Here is a 24,433-nt window from a genome sequence, read left to right as displayed (position 1 = left end):
ACCTGCCTCAACAAGCCTGTTACACCACACTCCTAGCAGTGGACACAACCACAAACAGAGGAGTGTTTCAGTTCCAAATCAACCCCCTAGCCCAGGGTTCCCAACTGGGGGCCCACAGGCCGAATTTGGCCCACGGGTGGGGGTTTTTGGTGCCCCAAGTGTTCTGAGCAAACTGGTATTCTTATTTAGCATTGTCATTGTTGGACATAAAATACTAAATTAAAAACACTAGGAAATCAGCTCCAAGTTATTTTAATTTTGGAAATCTTTACCCAACTATTCCAACAAAAAATATAGAGACAAGATCGTATACAAATGTAAGCAATGACTATGTTTTAGTCAAATATATCTGTTTGGGATTCTTGCGGTCAATTTGCATTCTACAAACTATTTGTAATTAAAAATTAATCAGCCCAGGGCTGAATCTACTTGCTGATCCCTGCCCTAGCCCTTCGTCACTATATCTTAAAGGATTGGATAGGTGAGATAGGACAATGGACAGCCTACCTTCCTCTCGAACTCCCCCGCTCTATAGTGGGGATATTCTGACATACTGCTTACACCCAATCTTCTAAAAACCTAGGCCCACTTTCTATGAAAAAGAGATAGAAGGTATGGGATAGAGATCGATTCGGGATTGGGCAGTGGGCCTGGACTGGGTAGCTCTCTCTGAAATGCTAACTAGGCCTATCCACTAGGCTACACTGTGAATCAAGGCCAAATGCAGGCTAAATTTAGACAATGATTAGGCCTAAATATATACGAAATAAAAACTGTTTGCTGTAGATGATAAGCAAAGGACGGCTCCACCCTAGTCGCAGGTACTAGTCTCAGTTGCAAGCCTGGCCTGCAACACCTAGCCTACATATGAAGCATTTGTTTTGACCAAGAATGGACCACTGCAAAACATATAAATATAAATAAATAATACACAGTGGCCTACATAAAATAGTGGCTCTTTCACATAGGCCCGAAAACAACTTTTACAGAGGAGTGGACAAACTAGCCCTACAATAACAATGAAATGGAACAGTTGAGCTCTAAGAATAGCATCCCACTTGTGCATGAGGTAAAAGGATGTGGAGTTCAGTTCACACATTTTGGCTATCTGAGCGTGACTCATGAGCTGTGTGGTGGTGTACTCGATTTGACTTCTGCTGGTTTGGTACTTTAGCATCTTGGCCTTCTCAGCATTTTCAAACATCTGCTTGGATGTTACAAAGGAGTTAGCCTCATTCTCCATCCTCAGCTGTAGTTTCCTGTCCTCTTCCCCAGCGAGGACCAGATGCACTAGTCTAATAGCCCAAAGGGAGGAGGGAAGATAAGTGGAGAGGTATGCAGGGCAACATACGGAGTAAGGAGTTCAAGTCTTTACATGCAAGTGCTGCAGCACAGTCGCATCTCAGTTAGGCAATAACCCTAACTATAGTAGTAAATATAAATCCCTGTAATTTCGAATAATCTACATCTAGGCCAAGGATATATCAAATGCATACATTGGATATTGCTCCTTAGATTAAATCATGTACATTGATAAACAATAAGTAGGCCTAACAATGAACACAAGTAACAGATGCAGAGCATTGCACTAGCAATAATTATTCAAAGACAGAGGACCGAACAAAAACATTCTTGTGTTACTGAATAAGATTCATCAAAGTGATTATTTGCTAAAACGAGGCAACTAGAATGTTGTGGTGTATTGCACAGTTCGATAATGAGGGATAAGCCTAAACCCAACTGTTCCTAATTCACTGGCTTTGAATACATCTTGGGACGGGCAATTAATATATTGGCATCCAAAAATATTGGGCATAAAGCAGAAGTATGCACAATCAATGAAAAGCGTTGTAGAACTGTGAGGTCACCCTTAAGTGAAAATTCCCTTGCTTATTTACGAATTCAAATCAGTCTTTGTTATTCAGAAAAATAATTAATGTGTAGTTTCATTTGAGATATTTAAGGATCAGACTAGGGCTAAAGTTGAAGAAATTAGAGATGTTTGCTAATCAAAAAAACATGTTCAGATGCCGAAAACGACCATATATGGACTAAAAAGCGTGAATGAGGAAGTCGACAATATAGGAAGTCGCTCTGCGCATACTCAGAGTCGGGATGACTTGTAGTGAGCACTGTAAAATTACTTATGGACTGCATCGCTAGTAGCTACCATTAAATAGTACAAAAAAACATGCAAAGCCCATTTATAAATGTCCACTCAAAGTAAGTAAAATATGAAACAGTTATATTAGAACCCCAGCAATGGGGTTAGTATTTATTTTGTTTTGAAAAAGCCTTTCCGACAGAAACATTTTCTGATATCAAGCAATTAGCAAGCTTATAGACATCTAGCTAACGCGTTAGCCAACTAGCGAACACAGCAAACCGTATAGTCAATTACAATGAAACAGTCGTGCAATAACGACCTAACGAAACAACTAAAACACATTTGTTTCGCAATGCATCGGCATGAAAGGTTACATTGATTATATTTAGCAAGCTAACTAGCAACACACCCAGTTGCTGACAGCGATGGGCTCTGTATCGGTGACACCCAAAATCTTGATGCTCTGTATGCACCGCGTTCTAGTTTGAATAGCTTACCCTGTACCACAGTCGACAACACACGCCGGTAATCGTCCTGCCATCTCGTGTACTTCTGGTAATCACAAATGTTTGTTTTGAATTGAAAGCAGTCTGTGTCGGGTGGAGGATCTTGCAAACCGTCCACAGGAGTACGGAATCCAGAACCCGCACAGTACAGTTTTTACTTCCGCACTCGGTCTTGGACAGGCAGGTCGTCACTAGGTAACACAGCCACAAAGTCAAAACCCCCGCCTCTTTCTACAATTTCTCAATTTAAAATCTGATTTTAAACCTTAACCACACCGCCAACATTATGCCTAGCCCTATGCTTTAAATAAGAACAAAAAGCACAAAAAAAGTCATTAATATTTTCCGATATAGCCAATTTGTACTTTGTGGCTGCGTTATCTAGTGGAAACAGGCAGGGAGAGGCAAGATGGCTGACGCCGGGGAGCGCTTGAGCAATGCAGGCAGTGTGGTGGTTCACAGTGGCCCCTGTGTTCGAAGGTAAAATAGAGACATACGTGTACATGCATATAAAATATGATTTGCACTTGTCAAATATGAGTTTCACCTGTATTATCAGTTTTGTAGTCGCACACAACACTTGCAAGCACGTAAGTGATGTGTGAATAAATACAACACTTGCAAACGTAACTTGCTTGATACATTATGTGAATACATTGAATAAGATTTGCAAGCATGCCACTCAATTTGAGAATTAATGCAACTACTTTACTAAACTTGCAACTGGGGTATCTTCATCTATGAATCAAAACTACATTTGCTCATGTCGAATCTGCTTGCTCCGAGTTTAGCGTCTAACCTCAGTTCTATTTTGTCCCAGACTTCTGCTGATGAAGTTTAGCCCAGGAAGTCGCTGCATTGCTTAGGGTTTTTTAGGCTGGGTATCTGTAAACCACTTTGTGACTGTTGATCAGGGCTGTCCTGATTAACTTGAGACAACAGTCATGCATGGTTATATATCCGTATTTTACAAATGTGAACGTTTAGCCGATCAGGAGTGGACTACATTTTAATAAAAATGATTCGCTAGGATGAAATCTACCACTTTTCGAATTAATACTCCTTGTCGGAACCACAACGTTTTCTATGTATTTATGATAAATATTATCTTTTGTCAATAACAGCTTTTACACATCCTGGCAACATGCTTGACTGAAAAAAATATTTAAACGTGTCTTTAGACTATGGAGATTATGGAGGTGATGCTGTTGCCCATTTTTCCAGTAAAATATTCACTGTCCCCCCTACCTCTCAGGCTCATGTTTGCAGACTTCCTGATTAACCTGATCCTGTGGGTGGAGGGCTTCTTGGCAGCCATCCCCTTCAGCACGCTTGTGGCCATCTTGGCTTTGTGGTTTAGCATGTCTGGGCCCTTCACCTTTGTGGGCGCCTAGCCTACTTCGGCTTCAAGATGCCTGTGAGTTTAACCAATCAATCACGCTGTCTGTATGGATAACTCTTTCAGGGCATCTTACATCATGTGCATTTCCCTCCTAAGGTTGCAATCTCTTTCAAACTGGCATAAATCAGAGAAAACATAGCATACTAAGAAGGGTTTGTCTTGATGTGTTTCTATGCTACTCTCTGTGCTCCAGGCACACAAAAAAAAAACTCTTTTTTTTTTTTACATACAGTACCAGTCAAAAGTTTGGACACCTACTAATTCAAAGGTTTTTCCTTTAGTAAAAAGAAACTCAGGAAAAAAAGAAACGTCCTCTCACTGTCAACTGTGTTTATTTTCAGCAAACTTAATGTGTAAATATTTGTAGGAACATAACAAGATTCAATAACTGAGACAAACTGAACAAGTTCCACAGACAAGTGACACAGACAAGTGACTAACAGAAATGGAATAATGTGTCCCTGAACAAAGGGGGGATAAAAATCAAAAGTAACACTATCTGGTGTGGCCACCAGCTGCATTAAATACTGCAGTGCATCTCATCCTCATGGACTGCACCAGATTTGCCAGTTCTTGCTGTGAGATGTTACCCCACTCTTCCACAAAGGCACCTGCAAGTTCCCGGACATTTCTGGGGGGAATGGCCCAAGCCCTCCGATCCAACAGGTCCCAGACGTGCTCAATGGGATTGAGGTCGAAGCTCTTCGCTGGCCATGGCAGAACACTGACATTCCTGTCTTACAGGAAATCACGCACAGAACGAGCAGTATAGCTGGTGACAATGTCATGTTGGAGGGTCATGTCAGGATGAGCCTGCAGGAAGGGTACCACATGAGGGAGGAGGATGTATTCCCAATAAAGCACAGCATTGAGATTGCCTGCAATGACAAGCTCAGTCCGATGATGCTGTGACACACCGCCTCAGACCATGACGGACTCTCAACCTCCAAATCGATCCCACTCCAGAGTACAGGCCTCGGTGTAACGCTTATTCCTTTGACGATAAACGAATCCGACCATCACCCCTGGTGAGACAAAACCACGACTCGTCAGTGAAAAGCACTTCTTGCCAGTCCTGTCTGGTCCAATGACGGTGGGTTTGTGCACATAGGCAACGTTGTTGCCGGTGATGTCTGGTGAGGACCTGCCTTACAACAGGCCTACAACCCTCAGTCCAGCCTTTCTCAGCCTATTGCGGACCGTTTGTGCACTGATGACGGATTGTGCATTCCTGGTGTAACTCGGGCAGTTGTTGTTGCCATCCTGTACCTGTCCCGCAGGTGTGATGTTCGGATGTACCGATCCTGTGCAGATGTTGTTACACTTGGTCTGCCACTGCAACACAGTACAGACATTGCAATTTATTGCCCTGGCCACATCTGCGGTCCTTAAGCCTCCTTGCAACATGCCTAAGGCACGTTCACGAAGATGAGCAGGGACCCTGGGTATCTTTCATTTGGTATTTTTCAGAGTCAGTAGAAAGGCCTCCTAAGTTTTCTCCTAAGTCCTAATTGGGCCAAGTCGGAGGTAATAAAACATTTAGTTTAATATCTCTTATGTTTAATATATTCAAATGAATTACACTACCGTTCAAAGGTTTGGGGTCACATAGAAATGTCCTAGTTTTTGAAAGAAAGGCACATTTGTTTTGTCCATTTAAAATAACATCAAATTGATCAAATGCAGTGTAGACATTATTTATGGCCTTCTAGGCAGAGTTGCAAAGAAAAGTGTTTTGCAGGTACTATTTAATGACGCTGCCAGTTGAGGACTTGTAATTTTGTATTAGGTTCCCCATCAGCTAACACCATAACGCTAGCTAATCTTCCTGGGGTCCAACACCAATTAACAAAACATTACAAACAACCTTAATCAAGACTTCAAACATTCATTCTACAAGCCTTAGACAGTGGTTCGCGCTTTCAGTTTCACACGAAACGGTTTCTGGTTAGGGAATGTTTTAATCGTTGCTATGGGAACGACATCTTCAACGCACAGATAATTAAAATACCAGCTTTTCCGAAAGGGGGGCGGGGCAGGGCCTTATATGACATCGATATGGAAACACACGGCTTTAACATTTGATTGTGAGGAATTCAGGTGAACAGAAGGATTTGTGCATACGCCCCCGCCCCTCTTTTTACCAGAAAGATGTTTTTTCCTGTCTGCGCGATGCGTGGAGAAAGTAATAAAACATTTAGCGTCCTAGTTTTTGAAAGAAAGGCACATTTGTTTTGTCCATTTAAAATAACATCAAATTGATCAAATGCAGTGTAGACATTATTTCTGTTTAATCTTCCTGGGGTCCAACACCAATTAACAAAACATTACAAACAACCTTAATCAAGACTTCAAACATTCAACAAGTAGACAATACAGATAATTAAAATACCTGACAGGAAACACATTTAACATTCTTGTGAGGCGTCTGTTTCTCAAACTAGACACTAATGTACTTGTCCTTTTGCTCAGTTGTGCACCGGGGCCTCCCACTCCTCGTTCTATTCTGGTTAGAGCCAGTTTGCGCAGTTCAGTGAAGGGAGTAGTACACAGCGTTGTACGAGATCTTCAGTTTCTTGGCAATTTCTCGCATGGAATAGCCTTCCTTTCTCAGAACAAGAATAGACTGACGTGTTTCAGAAGAAAGTGTTTGTTTCTGGCACTCCGTGCAATAATATTAAGCTATATATATTTACATTAGGCTATAGCCTACAAATAGCTATACCACGTAGTCGTAGGCCTATTAGGCTATAAGCCTACTGCAAATTGTTGTTTGTTCCTGAACTGGCCGAATGTCAGAGCTATCCTTCAGCACCACAAGTTGGTTCAACTTAAATATCATTGCACGATCCTGGCAGTCCATTCAGCACCACGGAGGGCGTTCCAATAAAATAACACTCATCAAGATCTGTTGCTTATGCCTAATAGGTCCGTGTGCTTATGGATAATTCCTATTTAATTTCATCTCAGCAAGGCCAAACGAGGAAATGTATCATTTTATAATTTTTCAAGTTCAAAACGAAAATTGGATATCAACTTGTTTTCTCGTTTGTGGTCTCCAAAATTGTGCATCGAATAACAAAAGACAAATAATGACTAAATGTATCCTATTTTATTTTTGTACCTTGAAGTACACACCCTTTAATATAACATTCAAGCACAGATAGAACAATGAGAGATGGAGTGCCATGCCTGTGGGAGAGAGCGTGCACAGAACTTATCACAGTGCCTAAAGTGTCGGGCAGAGGGTCCATGAGAAACCCAGCAGGTGATCGGTCTGGGGGAAGCCCTGGCGGTGATGAAAGATCTACCATGACAATTTTCAAAACATTTTTTCCAGTGTTAATGTTTCTGAAAGTTAAGCACACAATAGCCTACAGTTACAGTAGAAGTCAATGTGACAGTAATCAATATGTTCCATTATAGGCCATAGCAAGACGTGTTGTCACAGCTCAGGGATATCACTCGCAGATGTGTTTAGATCGACCAGTGGCCTGTTTGTTTGTCTTCATTGAGTTTAGAACAAAATTACAAGCGTCGTTCAGTTGTGGCTTGTTAGCTCCGACAAAGACTTACTCATGTACGTGTTCATGTATGTGTCTAATAAACCCATATTCCATATCACGATGGTCTCAGTGTATTATTGTACCACAGTAAAACTTCAAATGAGGTTAATAGAGAGCATAAAAGCTTTGAAGAAATACCAGCAAAACATAGCCAGTAAAATATTCTAGGTTAACTACAGTGCGTTGGATCAAGCTGCATCTCCAATAGTCTTTCACTATCTCTCAGCTTTGTTTGACAGTACAGTCTGTCACCACTATAGGTCATATCAAGGTGGATTGTCACAGCCTTGATATCACTCGTAGATATGTGTAGAATGGTGCATTGCCATTATCTGTTATGATTAATACATATGTCAAGTATTTCCAATGCAGGTTTAGTGATAGACTTCTCATATTTGGCAAAGTCACTTTCTCCAGATCTATAGTGTTTTTGTGTTGATTTATATCTAAGGGATGGTCATTCAATTCTGGTGTTATATTTTACATGTAGCTTGTAAACTGCTCTGTGTTCATATTTCATTTGACGAAACAGGAGGGTGTGTTGCACTTCAGGTTGATAGCATAGGGAGCATAAAAGTTTCAGAAATGTGGGTTTAATGACTTCAACACTGAGTAATGGCACTCAAGCTACTCAATTACGATTATAGCGGTTTTGATCATTTGAATTCGTACGGTTGGTCACAAAAACCAAAGCAACATTCGCAATGCAAATTAAGGGCATTTCATTCATTTGGACATTTGCTCAGTACTTGAAGGGTGTCATTTCCAGTACTATTGAGTTGCAAACACCGATTGGAAGGTGAGTGTTGAGACAATATCTTCTCTGTAGCCATCTGCAGATCCAGAGGCATCAGGTCCTCTTTTATCCTAGTCAAATTAATTGTGCCCACCAAAATTCTAATGACAAACAACATATGAGAGCTATATGAGGGCACAAATTAGCGAGATTTAATACAAAAAATGAGAGGTATACCACATTAGTACACATTGTTGAAATTAGGACAGGGATTGGTGTGTTTTACTTTGTTTTATTGAGCCAAAACCTTCACGTTATCCTTTGAAATGTTGAATGTTGTTCTAGAGTCAATTGTCTCAGCATGGTAGGGTACAGCAGGGTTAGAGAGATATGCAAACTTAGTCATGGGGCCAGGCCTTTTGCTTCTCATTAGGGTGTTGTATGAGGAAGTAGTGTAGGACCTTGAGAGATTCTTGATAGGGCTGAGTGACTGGACTGTGTGAATGGTCCTGTCAATGGGAGAGAGTGGGACACCAATAAAAAGGCTGATTTTTAACTTATTGTATTGGCTGATGTAACTGGATGAAGTTCATGATAATCTGCTCAGATGCCATACAGTGTCCTTCTCCCGAGGGCACATTCTGAACCCACACACACACAATATCAGCATTGACTGTAGCTTCACTGGATATTGTTGTATTGAAATGGGTCAGAAATACCTATGCAAAGGGTCAGATAGATAACCATTTACAGTAACTTAAGTTCATTATTAGGCTACTCAATTAATAAGCACAAGCTAAACAGAAGCTCTAGCTAAGTAGCTACAGAACGTATTGTACTGCCCTACCAAGCAAATCAAATGTTATTTGTCACATGCGCCAAATACAACAGGTGTAGACCCTACAGTAAAATGCTTACTTACAAGCCCTTAACCAACAATGTAGTTAAGAAAATACACCCCCAAAAATTAAGAGATAAGAATAACAAATAATTAAAGAGCAGCAGTAAATAACAATACCGGGGCTATATACAGGGGGTACCAGTACAGAGTCAATGTGCGAGGGCACCGGTGTCGAGGTAATTGAGGAAAAGCAAAAAAGGCAGTAATTGCTCATTTGGTCGAAAATTAGTTCTTAATTTTTGCTACATTAAATACATGCGGGCAAGTATCCTAACTCTATTGTGTTTTGGAGAAAACGGGGGTCATGTTAGCAATAACTGCATAAAGTTACTGTGAAACCAAGGTAAATAAAATACATTTTTTCAATACATTATTCTCAGTTCCACGCTATGAGCAGTTACTGCCTGTTTTGCTTGGTAAGGCAGTGTGTAAATCTCACCTTTCTGCAGCAGGTACCTCTGCCCGGGCCGCTTCATTTTTTTTTTTTACTTAGCAGGTTGAGGGACTAACGTTAACTACTAGCTAGCATGAGGGACTAGTTTACTTCCACTAGCCAGCCTGCTAGTTAGTCAGCAGTAACCTTAGCAGGCTAATGCTAGCTAGGAAAGTGGTGCAAGCCAACTGTGTTGAGTTCGTTCTATTGGCATGATAAATGAAGCATCTTGGCTAACATTACTATTTTTATCTTCCTGTCACACACATTTCTAATCCTTTCTATGTGCGGCGGACACACACACACATATATACATTTTTCCTTTATTTGTTTTCGATGCCCAATTTGGAAACCATGAACAAGTTGATATAACATTGTTGTTTTGCTTTTCAACAAGACAAATTATAAAACGATTCATTTCCTCTTGTTTGTTTTTGCTGAGATGAAAGGAAATATGAATTACTCATAAGCACACGGACCTGAATGCATGTGAGAAATTTTGGAAACTTGAAATGGTAGTTTGGAATCTTGATACTCAGACAATGAATGCAATATCTACCATATTGAAACTGAACATATCATTTCAACTAAATAGACATTTAAACTGAATGCAATATTCACTCAATTCAATTTCAAATCATGAAATACAAGGTCAATTGATGAATTCAATGATTACATTTGTGCATTACAAATTCAAAAATATGAAATTCAATATTTGAATACAAATTCTAAAGTATCGAATTCAAATACAATTTCTGTTGGCACCGAAATCGCTCCATAAATCAATGTCTTGCAAGATTATGAATATACATAACTGAATATAATAGCATAGCAGGCCTATACCTTTACTGTTACACCAAAAACACCTAATTTCTAATGAGATTTTAGGATAGTTAGCTGAAGTTGGACAGTCACAAAAAAGTGATGCGCCAAAACTAAACTGAGAACACCACTCAATTGGCAGGATATATGCTTTGATTGAAAATACAAAAAAAGGCAAATAGATTAACACCATTTGTTGTTATTTGCTCACAAAGCGGTAATTCAAGAAGATCTAAATGCATATTCCCATGAAACTGATTGAGATCAATCAAATGAAAAGGCGTTTGAGGGTATTAAAAATACAATATTTTCTTGGGAGAATGTGTGGGCATAGGCAGACGTTGCAATTGGAAGATGCATTTTATGCATATTCTAAAATGATAGTCTATTAAATAGGCTACATCTTTTGGTACAAACTTTGAGGAAATGATGACGTAATTTACTTTTTTATTTTAGGTGGTTGTGCCTTAACATCTAATAAAATACAATTTTGCAGTAGTGTGAGATACACACAACATCTCAGTCACTGACCTTTGGCCTAATGTATATACACACACATGCTCAAATCAAAGTTTATATGTCATGCGAGCCGAATACAACCGGTGAAGACCTAACAGTGAAATGCTTACTTACAGGCTCTAACCAATAGTGCAAAAAAGGTGGTATATGAACAATAGGTAGGTAAAGAAATAAAACAACAAAAAGACAGTCTATATACAGTAGCGAGGCTATAAATGTAGTGAGGCTACATACAGACACCAGTTAGTCAGGCTGATTAAGGTAGTATGTACATGCAGATATGGTTAAAGTGACTGCATATATGATGAACAGAGAGCTCTGGGCCAGGAATGAGTTTTACAGTGCTAGCTACATAATTAAGCCATTGCATTTTAATACACACATGCATTAGACAGTTTGAAATTTGCCAATGGATTAATCTAATTTGTCAATATATACTTGACTTCCTTCCAATTTGCCTATGTTGCCATATACCTATTTGTATTGTGTTGTTTTCATCCCACTTAATTTTCATATAATTCCATAATTTTCTTCAAATCAGAGCTTAAAAATGCAGCTTTTGTTTTATAGACCTTTCCAAAATTGTCATCAGGTCATCATTATCATCATTATCATCAGACAGATGCAGTATGTCAAATAGCACTTGCACCTGAGGATCTCTAAAAGATCTGTCTGGTTCCCACTGTACTTGTTTTTCTGACAAATCTGAGAAAAAGGGCATGGATTATGGATTTCTAAAAAGCTTGCAATATCACAATGGTCCTCTTCTCAGGCGTGTGCACTAGTCTATTGCAATTCTTTTATTCAAAATAACTCTTGATATATGGTGTAGTATTCCTTCAACAAATTCAATTAATCTATTGTGTTGAATATGGTAGCATTATAGTATTGCTTCAACAATTGTATTAATTCATTGTATCAAATTTGATAAATTAATGTTGACACATGCCTCCAATGACATGTAGATTTAGATTGACTGTTATTTTTTTTAAATACTCTGATATATAGTATTTCCTTCAATATATGGATAGATTTTTATTAATGTATTTATTTTGTATAATGTACATGTCGATAAAATATACATCCCATATACATTTTTTGATTCTGTGTAGGCCTACATGTCAAATGTAGATTTTCTACCAACCCCAGCTGCACTCTTGCTGCTTCTTGTTGAGTCTAAAATATTCTACATAGCCCCAAATTAAGACTACATATCCCAAAAGTCTCGGCGTCTTATTTAAATGACTAAGCAGAGTCACCTGAGCAGGAATCATAAGGATAGTTAATGTTTACAACAAAACCAGTTTGTTTAGATATGTGTTATCATCGCACACTGTACATGTATTACCGATGATCAAGCTATTGTATTTTCCTGCAAAGACGAGGAATGAACGACCACGTCAAATAGAAGGAAACCTACTTACCATCTAGCTAGCTAGGTAACGTTAAATACGAATGATTTGTTGATGGTAACGTTAACTAGCTACTCTGTAGCTAACGTTAGCTGTAAACTTCGAGAAAGCTAGCTAGTTCACGCGTTGGCTAATAATGGCTCTAGTACTGCAGTTCCCAAATTGCAAAAATAACTTGTTACATTCATTTTAAACGAATCCAGGTCAACTAACGTTAGCTAAATTAGATAACTGCTGTCTAATCGGCATGATGTTGCAGCTAGTTAATAAACTCGTGAGTCCTTGCGAGCATAGGAAGAAATGGTTTATCTTACTAGTAAGTTAGCAAGCCAACTACCCCTTCTTTCGCTCTTGTTTGTCCTATGAATGATGAATCGAGCTAGTGAGCTGCTTAGAAAGATCTGATTATCAAATGAAGGGCACCTCCGCAAGCACTACCTCTTAACTAACGTTATAGTGTTACAGACAGTAATCTGTCAGAGTGACGTGTCAAACTCCTCTCACCCCTTTGACAAATGTATGTTGTGCATGCCTCCTTGAGCGTGATTATTCGATTTAGCTACTTGGCTAAAAATACCAGGATTTTTTTTCTGACCTTCATCGGGAATTTACTCCACAGTTCTTTGATGTTGCTGTGGATGAAGGGCTACTTTGTAACGTTAGTTAAATAATGCAAATCTGAAACACCCTATGCAAAGGATCAATCATAGTTGTAACGTTAGCGTACATGATTCCTCCCTAGTAGACAATCATAGCTAAGGCAACACTGAGCAAACATTAGAACAATGAATGCGTTCATTCATGAGCTGCTCCCTGTCTGCTAATCCAGTGGTTCACAACCTGTTTTGGTTACTGTACCACCAACTGTTTTTTTTCTCTGCCCAGAGTACCCCTGAAGTACCCCATCATATCATGTGCATTTTACCAGTAGGGCTATGGTCTCATTAGTCTTCTCAAGTCCCCTTGTGGATAGGCCATGTTTCAAAGGGACCTAGCTCTGAACCTTAGGGACCTAGCTCTGAACCTTAGGCACCTCAGATTTCACCTCCAAGATCTGGTGCATTTTCCAACTAAAACGGTTTCATAATGGACAAGTTCAGGTTGGTCCCTGTTTTGGCCTGTTGCATCCTAGTAAGTACACCCATGAGAGAGCTATATGTGTTTACTCAGGTTGTGCAAAAATGAGCATTTAGTTAAATCTAGCAGGAATGATGTAGGCTTATGTGTTTTTATTAGGAGAGCATAGCATACTTCATCAATGACTTTACAGACTAATCCGTGAATAGTCCCGTCGTACCCGTCTGTGTGGAGGCCTACCTCTTTTCTGCTGATTGATTTCTTATTTTTCAAATGGTCTTTGCTGTGATAATGAACATTGTCAGGTTCTTATTTGGTTTCCCTGTTTCATTGCATGTGAAGTATAGTGCCTGTGAAGCCCCATGTTGGTGTTCCTCTTTCCTGAACCGGTCTGCACAGCAACTCCTAGAGCCAACGTGCCTTTCCTGGGGTCGACCTGATAAGATCCTAAAGAGTTCTTATAAAGTCATTGTAAACTCTAATATTCGTGGGCTAACCAGTTGAAAGGTGTACAGATGTTAGAATGTGTTCAAAGTAGTTTGTTACGTCACAAAGAAGTTTTGGTTGAGGCAGCTCTGAAGAAAACCCACATTCTTGTATCCTGTAAAACCACTGTCACTAAACAGTTAGGCATAGCCTATATCATCTTTGTCTGGGTTTCAGATATCTATATGGATTTTGACCCAAACAGTAACGTTCAGTGTTGTATAACAATATGACCTATAGTAGATTGCGGTTGATGGGTTTTGTACACTCCCTACAGGATTGTTGGACAGTGTTTCTCATTATCCACTGACACGGTTTCAGATTCCTGCCTGTTCCGAGTCAGAAAGTCCAAAACTCTGAAGAATCCTATATTAGGATTTCCAGGTACTGTCACTGTGTCACATCTGAAGAACATCTCCCAGACATCTGTTTTTGGTATTTGTTTATGAACCGTTTTGAAATGTGTGTGTGTGTGTGTGTGTGTGTGTGTGTGTGTGTAATAACATGTTTGTGTGTTTGTCCAGATGGTGTGGGTGTTCATCATGAACCGGATGGGTTCTCAGGGCAGCACGGTGGCCCAGCAAAGACGCATGGCCCTGGGGGTGGTCATCCTCCTGCTGGTGGACGTCATCTGGGTGGCTTCCTCTGAGCTCACCTCAGTAAGACACTAGCACTTCCTGTAGACCAGGGGCGCACATCTCCCCTGGTTTCGTGGGCCACATTCCTACTTGTATTTGCTTTTATAGCTTGGAACTGATTGGCAGGTGCAATCTACAGACAATTACAGTGTACAGTGAGAAATGAAAACCAGCACCATTGCGGAAATGGGTGGCCTGGGATAGGCGCCCTTTATTTAGGATAATATACTCAATCTTAAGACTAGTGCTCAATTACACAACAATGCTTGACCACTAACCCCTGCCCCATAGGCACTTGTGTAGATCTGAAAGGATTGACTAGGAATATGGTAGTAGCTCTACCTTGCCTACTAGTGGGGTCACGTTTTCGCCATGTTGCTCATAATATCTATCCAGACATTTTTAATACCCCCCCCCCGCCCTGTACTAGGAATAGCCACATCTCAAGTGACTTCACCCTAATTATTTATTTCTTGAATCTGCACTGGATCAGTTTGAAGTGCCAGACATTTGAACAGTAAGTCATACTTTTTTCACCTCTATTTCCCCCCAGTACATATTCAAGCGGCAGGAGTACAACAAGCCCTTCTTCAGCACGTTCACCAAGACCTCCATGTTTGTGCTGTACCTGCTGGGGTTCCTGCTGTGGAGGCCATGGAGGCAGCAGTGCACGGGCAGTCTCCGGGGACGACACGCTGCCTTTGTACGTATAGCACTGACGTCCCACAACCACATGGGGGCAACGAAACATTGTTGTTTCCCTCTAAAGATAAATTGTTGCCTAGCGCATGCAGTATATTTGTAGTGGTTGTTGATACTAAGGTAATGTTGATTTGCTATGATGAAACAGCCCAATCTAACCTACAGTATTTTCCCACAGTTTGCTGATGCCGAGGCCTACTTTACCCCCTGTATCAACGACACCAGTTTGAATGACCATACCCTAGTGAGTATAATTGATTTGCTTTTTTGTATTCTCCCTGACTCACATTTAGATTTTACTGTTGGCTGGCTGAATATACTGTAATGAATGTGATGATAAGAAATGCTTTTAGTTGAGTGCATTAGTTGAAGACTTTCTGTCTTGCTTCAGAGTGAACCCCTGTACGTTCCTGTGAAGTTTCAGGACCTTCCCACAGAGCAGACAAACTGTGCCAATGGAGACTGTGATTCCAGTGAGTATTAAAATATATATTATTTTATATATAGAAATAAAACCTTTATCAGACTAACCAACAGACTAAGAATGTAGATAAAATATTTGATTAAGATCTATAAATAATCATATTGCCTTATTCAGCTGGTAAACCAAGCCTAAAATATATTTTCTTAAATTCCTTTATTTACCTAGGCAAGTCAGTTAAGAACAAATTCTTATTTATAATGACGGCCTACCCCGGCCAAACCCTAACCCGGATGACGCTGGGCCAATTGTGCGCCGCCCTATGGGACTCCCAATCACTGCCGGTTGTAATACAGCCTGGAATCGAACCAGGGTGTCTGTAGTGATGCCTCTAGCCCTGAGATGCAGTGGCTTAGACCGCAGCGGTTGTTTAATGAGCGTTTCTTTTTAAAGAAACCTTCAATAATCAATATTTCATAATGTTAGTGAGTAGGAATCCTGTGGATTGTCTTGGTGATTGAGATGATCTTTTCCATGTTCAATCATTTAGGCTACTTGTTTCACCCTATGGGCAATCTTTGTTCTCTTCATCAGAGTGCTTAGATGTGGTTAAATTCATGATTGACAGACAGAATATGATAATCCTGACCACAGTGAGGATAAGGTGCCTCACATAACTTGAATTTCTTTATTGATATCCATGGTTTTTAGATATAACATAGGCCCTCTCGACAGGCTACAACCAGGGTGGGACATTTACTTTTTGTTCCACCAGACACTGTGTCATGTAGATTTATACATCTACCAGCCAATATATTTTTTTCGCCATAATTACACCAAAAATGTATTGCAAATAACTGAAGAGCGTGTTATGTAACATTTCTAAAACAATAAATGTATTACTAGTAAGAAGTAATGTGGTATATTGCTAATTACATTTTTGTGTTAAAATAACTTTGATAAAATAGTAAAAAAGTAAAACAGTTCTACAACTGAACATCAATCAAGAATAAACAAAGTGCCTGCCCTGCCACAAAATGCTGAGTGATACGGCTTATTTATTATTATTAGTTCAGGGCTATAACGCTGACATTTTTTACAAGGACTACATGAGTTGATATTTAGGAGCAAAACAAATATGTTCAGCTGCCCCTCTGTGTCTGTTAGAGATAAGAATCTCTGTATCTGCACTAGCAGCAGAGAGTTGCAGCACATTCAAACTAATATTGAAAAACAACCTAGTGTGTGACAAAACGATGTGACTAACCAAGAAACACGAGTACAAAATCACACTTTAGTAGCCTTTCAGGTCAATTTCACCAGCTTCTACATTTGGGGTTTGGAATGAAAAAAACTGTTCCCAAATGCTGTGTATGACCACCTGCCAATGTGGCTTGTGAAACAGACATTCTTACCCGCCAATGCCAAAATCGACCCTCATTTGGCGGGTGTTCATTTCCCACGCTGGCTACAAACACGAATGGTTCTGTGATTTGACTGGCAACCGGTGCCCACCTGCCTCCCTCGTTGTATTGGCTCCTCATCTTGTCGTAACAATTTAACCAAACATTTAGAAATCTAGAGTCCCTTGTATATGAATTGTAAAGCCATAGCAACAATGATTTATATCATAAGCAAACATTCTAAACTCTAGATTTTTCTCTGAAAAAAACATTATTTTTATATAACATTATTTGAAGAGGGACAATGTACAGTACAACAATCTCAGTACACATAAGTACACACTCCGTACACATTTGTTGAACCAGATTTAGCCAACAGCTAATTTCTGTCTGCAGTCCTCGGGCAGGTGAACATACAAACAAGACAAATATTATATATACGAACATGCAAACATTAAAAAAAGAAATAAAAATGTTTTATAAAAAAAGAGATCGGGACATACAGATGAGTTTCCACACAGAAGCCAATACATTGCACATAATAATCATTGAACACATTGTTATTGGCTAATGTTGATCTTTACATGTAAAGACCTTGGCAAATAATGGGGTTGTAGAATGGGACTGTCAAAGGGAAGCTTCACCAATAGACACTATTTGAGATGTTTTTCCAGCCTCAACATAATTATGAGTGATGAGAGGGTGCTTCAGACATAATTATGCACTATAGCTGGACTTTTTTTTTTTTTGCGCCGGGAGAGTTCAACCAATGACGTCATTGATTGATTAAGCCTGCTATCTGATCTAAAATTGAATGGAGTCATGTTTTGTTGCAATAATTGTGGCCTTTGTGCTTTTCCAATTGCATGATCATGCTAGCAGTGAGTAGATATGGTTGTCCTTGTTTGTGATTGGGAGTTCCATTATATGCGTTATTGTTTTTACCATCGAGGACCACTTTGGAAACAAGCGTTTTAATTAATGCTTTCAAGTGATATCCTCTGGGTCCACATTGTACATTTTGTTGTGCATGTCTGTTACCCAAAATAAATTCAATTCAATAGGGCGGAGCACAATTGGCTCAGCGGCTTCCGGGTTTGGCCGTGTAGGCCATCACTGTAAATAAGAATTTGTTCTTAACTGACATGCCTAGTTAAATAAATAGAGCCATTGGACTATCTGCCAGGACATTACAGGATTTTTAGGTTGACTCATTTTGCCTGGCTTTGTAAAGAGACTAAATACAGCCTGACGGGAGCCCAATGAACTGTTCCCGACCCTCGAAGGCAGGCTTTTCAAAACAGGGGATGTACTAGTTTACAGGTTCACTGGAGCTATGGTGAGCTCCAAAAGTTTTAGAACAGTGATACATTTTTTGTTGAAATGATACAATGACTATGAAGTTAAAGTGCAAACTGTCAGCTTTAATTTGAGGGTATTTTCATCATCCATATCGGGTGAGCCGTTTAGAAATTGCAGCACATTTTGTGTATATTACCCCATTTTAGGGGCCGAAAAGTATTGGAACAAATACACTTATGTGTATTAAAGTAGGTCAAAGTTTAGTATTTGGTCCCATATTCCTAGCACGCAATGATTACAGCAAGTTTGGGACTACAAACTTGTTGGATGCATTTGTTGTTTGTTGTGGTTGTGTTTCAGATTATTTTGTACCCAATAGATATGAATTGTAAAATCATTTATTGAGTCACTTTCATTGTAAATACGAACAGAATATGTTTCTAAACACTTCTACATTAATGTGTATGCTATCATGATTACGGATAGTCCTGAATGAATTGTGAATGAGTGAGAAAGTTAGACCCACCCCCCCCACCCACACTGATGAAAGGTTAGCCTTGGGAGTATATTTCTGCGTTTAACTTTCTCACTCATTGTTATTCACGATTCATTAAGGATTATCATAATCATGGCAGCAATCACATTAATGTAGAAGTGATTAGAAACATTCTTATTTACCATAAAAGTTTTTGTGAAAAAACTATCGGTAGAGTTGAAAATGTAATGGAAACACATTGAACATTAGATTTTTGTTCGGTACATAAAAAGTTAATTTTGTGTGCACTACGTCATCGTGCACACATTTTTATCCACTAGTCTGTTTGGTGTAAACGCACCACTGGTGGTAAAATGCGCATATTTTCTTAACGCAGATTATTTTTTCATGAAAATCTGTCGCCAATTGGAGGAAACCGAGCTAATGGCAGCTACTGATGATTCCTCTTTCCAAGAAGAGCTGGACAATGTTTATTTTTTCTTTAGGAACATGCAACCCTATTTATTTGAGTCGGAATACACTGAAGACAAGTTGACACAGCAGGGATAAATAATAATTACGAGTCCGGCAAGCAGCGGTGGCAGCTTAGACCAGCTGGACCAGGACTCAGGAGGGCAAGTAACAAACGAGTAAGTTGTTTTGCTGTCAGTAGCCAGGTAGCAACATAACCATTCATTTGACACGTGGCAGTGTTGTACAGTACAATTTAATGATTGATTCGGCAATAAGTGGGCTTGCTAGTATCACTACAAGCCAAGCTAGCTGTGTTTGCTATACCTAAAATGTACTGTAGTCTAACGTTATAGCTAGTTAACCAACTAGCCTAGTTAGCGTCAGTGCCTGTCATTTAAGAGCAAAACTGGAGAGGGGTTTTGATGATGATGGCAGAGAGTAAAGAAATGACTTTGGCTTCATGACTCATATTAGTCTCGGAGTAACAATGCCTGTGTGTTCTAGCTAGCTAGAGTGTGTCTGTGGGATGTCTCATTCTACACCATGCTGCTACAGTAGGAATACAAACAGTACACAGGGATTGCCTATGAATGTCTAATAGTGGTTTTTGCCTTTCTCTCACAGACGATACCGCTTGGACACAAAGAAGTTTACTTCTTGTTGTGAAAGGTCCGATAACAACAATCGTCCCTTGTATCAAAGTGACTCCGAACACCTCACTGCACCACCCAAACACACCATATGCAAGTATTCCCTTTTTAGAACTAGTGTTATAAGCGTTAATGGTATCTTTCTTCTACTGTATGCCATACATTCACATAACTGTTCCTGCATACTGCTGTGTAAACTCATCTGTCTCCAGAGCAAATAAACGCTGTCTTGATTACAAGCCATGTCTACTTATATGCTATATTGACAGACTAATCTACTGTTTTATTGAAACATGTTTACTTGCCAACAAATTATTTTACATGATTAACCAACTCACTGCATCATTTGTTTTAGCAATAGGATTGTAGCTAGTTTATCCAAATACATTATATGAATATCACAATGAATTGATCCTGAAGTTGAAGTCAACACATTATTGGTTTCAGATGCAGCTGGAATCATTTAGTCACTTGTCAGTACACACAAAATATTATGTACAACAGCTAGCAATCGCTATACCGCAATGCAGTTGTGAGCATACAAGGCATTCTATATTATACTACATCAGTCTAACTGAATATGGATGTTGTGTTGGTTGAATGTTCCAGGCAGGTTCCAGAATGTTCTTCAACTGGTTGAACCTCTTGTGTTTTGGGTAATGGCAGCTGGTTAGCAGGCGTTGGCGATGTTCTTCACCACCCACTGCTTTGACCTGAAGACTGATCATGAGGATGTATAAAACATGAAGACTGATCATGAGGATGTGTAGCCATACATTAAATCATGTTCATCTGTACACAAAAAAATGGTACAGTAGACTGGTATGTGTTTGGTTACACTCAGAGTCAATAATGGGGCATTGAAATGGGCTGTTAGCAAAGATGTGAGACGTTTGAGGGGGACTTGACTAGTTGTGTATGATCACCTACAGTGTGAATAGGCTAGGAGAGTATACTAACAGCCCCTCTCCCCCATGCCAAAGAACTGATTGCAAAGGTGTAAAAAGTTTGAGGAGGTCTTGTAGACCGTTTAGTATATTTAAGCAATAAGGCCAAGGGGGTGTGATATATGGCTAATTTACCACGGCTAAGGGCTGTTCTTAAGCACGACGCAACACGGAATGCTACGACACAGCCCTTAGCCATGGTATATTGGCCATACATCACAAGCCCCCGAGGTGCCTTATTGCTTTTTTTAACTGGTTACCAACATAATGCTGGGCTTGAACCACCCATTTTATAATGGCAATTTTGTTTGAGGGTATTGTGCTTTCATAAATACCTTTGGCTGTCCTGGCTTGTTTCAAAATCAGATGAGGTTGAGCTTATTCTAGGTTGAAAGCTTTCATCAAATGGGTCTACGGGTTCTGTACTACTAAAACTGGTGTCAAGGTCATTAGCAGCAGCAGAAGGATTAGTCTGTAGGACACACAGTAGTCAGTGATTAGCCAACATCTTACTACTTTGTTCCCATCAATCAGGGCTGGTCCTTGCTGTTCTGCCGCCCAAGGCGAAACCGAAAAACGCAGGCCCCCTGCAAAACTAGAATAGTCCCAGTAACAAAATGACATTGAAGTTATGTTCGATTTAGGTTCAGAATGAAAGGTGAAAAAGTTTTTTTCAAATGTTTAAAATACATATTTTTCCAGAAGTTAAAAAAATATAAAAAAAATTCCGGTTGTTGAAATCAGGCAAAAAAATTTTGTTCTGAAATTACATTTTTGGCCCAAATCAAGGCTGGTCCAGACCAGACTAAATTTGAACCAAACATAGACGTCTGTGATTGGTTCATGTTTGGTCTGGACCGGACCAGTGGATGTGGAAATCGAGGCCGGTCCAAACTGAACAAAAATAAACTTCTAAAAGGCATCGGTCCATGCTTACGAGCCTACAGTTTATGAATGCCCATCCATGTGTTAGGCCGACTGTCTGTAGTATTGGCTTTATTGGTCCTGATTCCTGTGAATAATCAATTGGCCTAATTAAGCTCTTAATATCAGCTACCCAACTTTATCAGGAGTTATCGTGAGCCTATTTGCAATGTGTTTACACAGTGGGAAATGCAGAAGTATTTTATTTTTCGCTATGCTCAGCTTGTCAAAAATGTACAGATTAAAACTTGAGACAACTGATCATGACAATGGGGTAAAACTCCTGGACAACAGTTGTGATTGTCCATTACAGATTGTCCATTTTACTTTGACCTGTCCTCTTTTTAGGATATGTTAACATTACAGCACATTCTTTTTTGATTGAGCGCCATTTAGGTTAGGCTATTTGATCGGAGAAACCTGCATGATGTTAAAGGTGTCCATCTCATTACATTTTATCTCCAGCCTGTAGGCTACAGAAAAAGTCCACATACTCTGTCTACCACGTCCTATCTGCTACATGATTTATGTTAGATAATTTTTTGGACGGAATGTTGGTGGAGCACCGTTGCGACCTCTCCTAACTGCGCCTTTGACAAAGTGGGCACTGCTTATCACAGGGAGGCATCGGCGCTCACCTAAAAAGCCCATATGCCATTGGTTGAGAGAGAGTTTTTGTTGTTTTGGGGCAGAATTATGTGAGGCTTTATGTGTTGTTGGTGTGTCTAGCTCAGAAAATGCCACCCTCGTCGGTCTGCCGCCATGGGCGGTGCCATCAATTCACACTCAAACAAGGTACTTTATCCACCTACCCCCTCATGCATACTGTCCTTCAAACACAAAACCCACCAGTCAGTCACCCACACCACCCCCTTACTGATACTGCCTTTTCTCAAATTTAGTCTTCAAGCCTTCAATCAACTATGCCTCCACAATACAGAGACAACTACAGTAGAAGTTGTAGCCCATTTGTAAACACACCAGCTGTGACAAGACACAGACTATGTTTATGCCTAGCTCCAGTATATTTATTTCTTCATCATTGAGTCATGGAAAAATGTATCTAATGTAAATATTCCGGTGGCCATTTGATTAATTGTTCAGCAGTCTTATGGCTTGGGGGTAGAAGCTGTTAAGGAGTGTTGGTCCTAGACTTGGCGCTCCGGTACTGTTTTCCATGCGATTTTAGGTGATAGATGTTCCTGGTACTGAGCTTGATGTTGATGCCACTGCATGTGTTGATGGGATCGGACTCTAAATAGAACACAATGTTAGTCATATTACCCTCTGCGGCAGTTGGCTAGCGAGCTAATGTAACCTAAGGTTAACTTGCAAGGTTACAAGTCACATCACCAGATAGCAGCTGGCTAATTACATTCATATTATTTGGAATGTCTTGCCAGTGTATTATGAAAGCTAGCTAGATGTTGGTTTAGATAAACACATGTAGTTCGTTAGCCAGGTAACGTTAATGTTACCTCAGCTTGACTTATTTTATACTGCGCCAATGTTGGCTGATGCCTTCCTCTTTGAAGTGAAGAAGAACATCGATGGAATAGCATCACTTTTCAAAGTTTGATGACGGGTCTGTTTCGAAGTCCTCTTGCTGAAAGTGCTGGCGACAGACAATTTGATATGTCTCACATCAATTCGATACACCTCCACGGGGCTGTCCTCTTTGTGGTTTGCTTACAACCAGGAAATGTAGCTGGTCCGTTTCTACTGGTGGGATTCAGAAGCGCTCATATATGCGTGGAGTGAGAAAATTCAACATTTTTATGACGCATATGACATGTAGACAGACATAGTGAAATAGAGCAGCCGTGAAATGTACCTTTTAAGGCGCCCACATACAGTGCCTTGCGAAAGTATTCGGCCCCCTTGAACTTTGCGACCTTTTGCCACATTTCAGGCTTCAAACAAAGATATAAAACTGTATTTTTTTGTGAAGAATCAACAACAAGTGGGACAAAAGCATGAAGTGGAACGACATTTATTGGATATTTCAAACTTTTTTAACAAATCAAAAACTGAAAAATTGGGCGTGCAAAATTATTCAGCCCCCTTAAGTTAATACTTTGTAGCGCCACCTTTTGCTGTGCTTTTGGGGTATGTCTCTATCAGTTTTGCACATCGAGAGACTGAAATTTTTCCCATTCCTCCTTGCAAAACAGCTCGAGCTCAGTGAGGTTGGATGGAGAGCATTTGTGAACAGCAGTTTTCAGTTCTTTCCACAGATTCTCGATTGGATTCAGGTCTGGACTTTGACTTGGCCATTCTAACACCTGGATATGTTTATTTTTGAACCATTCCATTGTAGATTTTGCTTTATGTTTTGGATCATTGTCTTATTGGAAGACAAATCTCCGTCCCAGTCTCAGGTCTTTTGCAGACTCCATCAGGTTTTCTTCCAGAATAGTCCTGTATTTGGCTCCATCCATCTTCCCATCAATTTTAACCATCTTCCCTGTCCCTGCTGAAGAAAAGCAGGCCCAAACCATGATGCTGCCACCACCATGTTTGACAGTGG

General features: G+C 39.9%; 2 protein-coding genes across 10 annotated transcripts in view; one reads left to right on the top strand and one right to left on the bottom strand.

Moving 5' to 3' along the window:
- The window catches only part of LOC139396507 (actin-related protein 3-like), a 33,827-nt gene extending 31,021 nt beyond the window's left edge, over positions 1-2,806 (bottom strand). Inside the window, exon 1 of the mRNA XM_071143524.1 lies at positions 2,605-2,806. Coding sequence (XP_070999625.1) covers positions 2,605-2,648 — 44 coding nt within the window. The 5' untranslated portion in view covers positions 2,649-2,806. The remainder of the gene's footprint in view (positions 1-2,604) is intronic.
- A 1,089-nt stretch (positions 2,807-3,895) lies between these two features.
- Positions 3,896-24,433, top strand: part of LOC139396425 (solute carrier family 35 member F5-like) — a 35,484-nt gene continuing 14,946 nt past the window's right edge. For 3 of the 9 annotated variants that reach the window (XM_071143509.1, XM_071143495.1, XM_071143469.1), the window contains exons 1-6: positions 12,264-12,431; positions 14,245-14,351; positions 14,492-14,626; positions 15,159-15,308; positions 15,486-15,551; positions 15,699-15,780. In XM_071143509.1, the coding sequence (XP_070999610.1) occupies positions 14,492-14,626; positions 15,159-15,308; positions 15,486-15,551; positions 15,699-15,780 (433 nt within the window). In that variant the 5' untranslated portion in view covers positions 12,264-12,431; positions 14,245-14,351. Of the gene's footprint in view, positions 4,031-12,222; positions 12,432-13,878; positions 13,923-14,244; positions 14,352-14,491; positions 14,627-15,158; positions 15,309-15,485; positions 15,552-15,698; positions 15,781-24,433 lie in introns of those variants that run through there. The other 6 variants (XM_071143493.1, XM_071143476.1, XM_071143483.1 and 3 more) reach the window with 5 other exon arrangements.

Source organism: Oncorhynchus clarkii, chromosome 3 (genome assembly GCF_045791955.1).
Source record: "Oncorhynchus clarkii lewisi isolate Uvic-CL-2024 chromosome 3, UVic_Ocla_1.0, whole genome shotgun sequence".
In the NCBI taxonomy this organism is placed as follows: Eukaryota; Metazoa; Chordata; class Actinopteri; order Salmoniformes; family Salmonidae; genus Oncorhynchus; species Oncorhynchus clarkii.
This window is presented reverse-complemented; position numbering and strand designations above follow the sequence as displayed.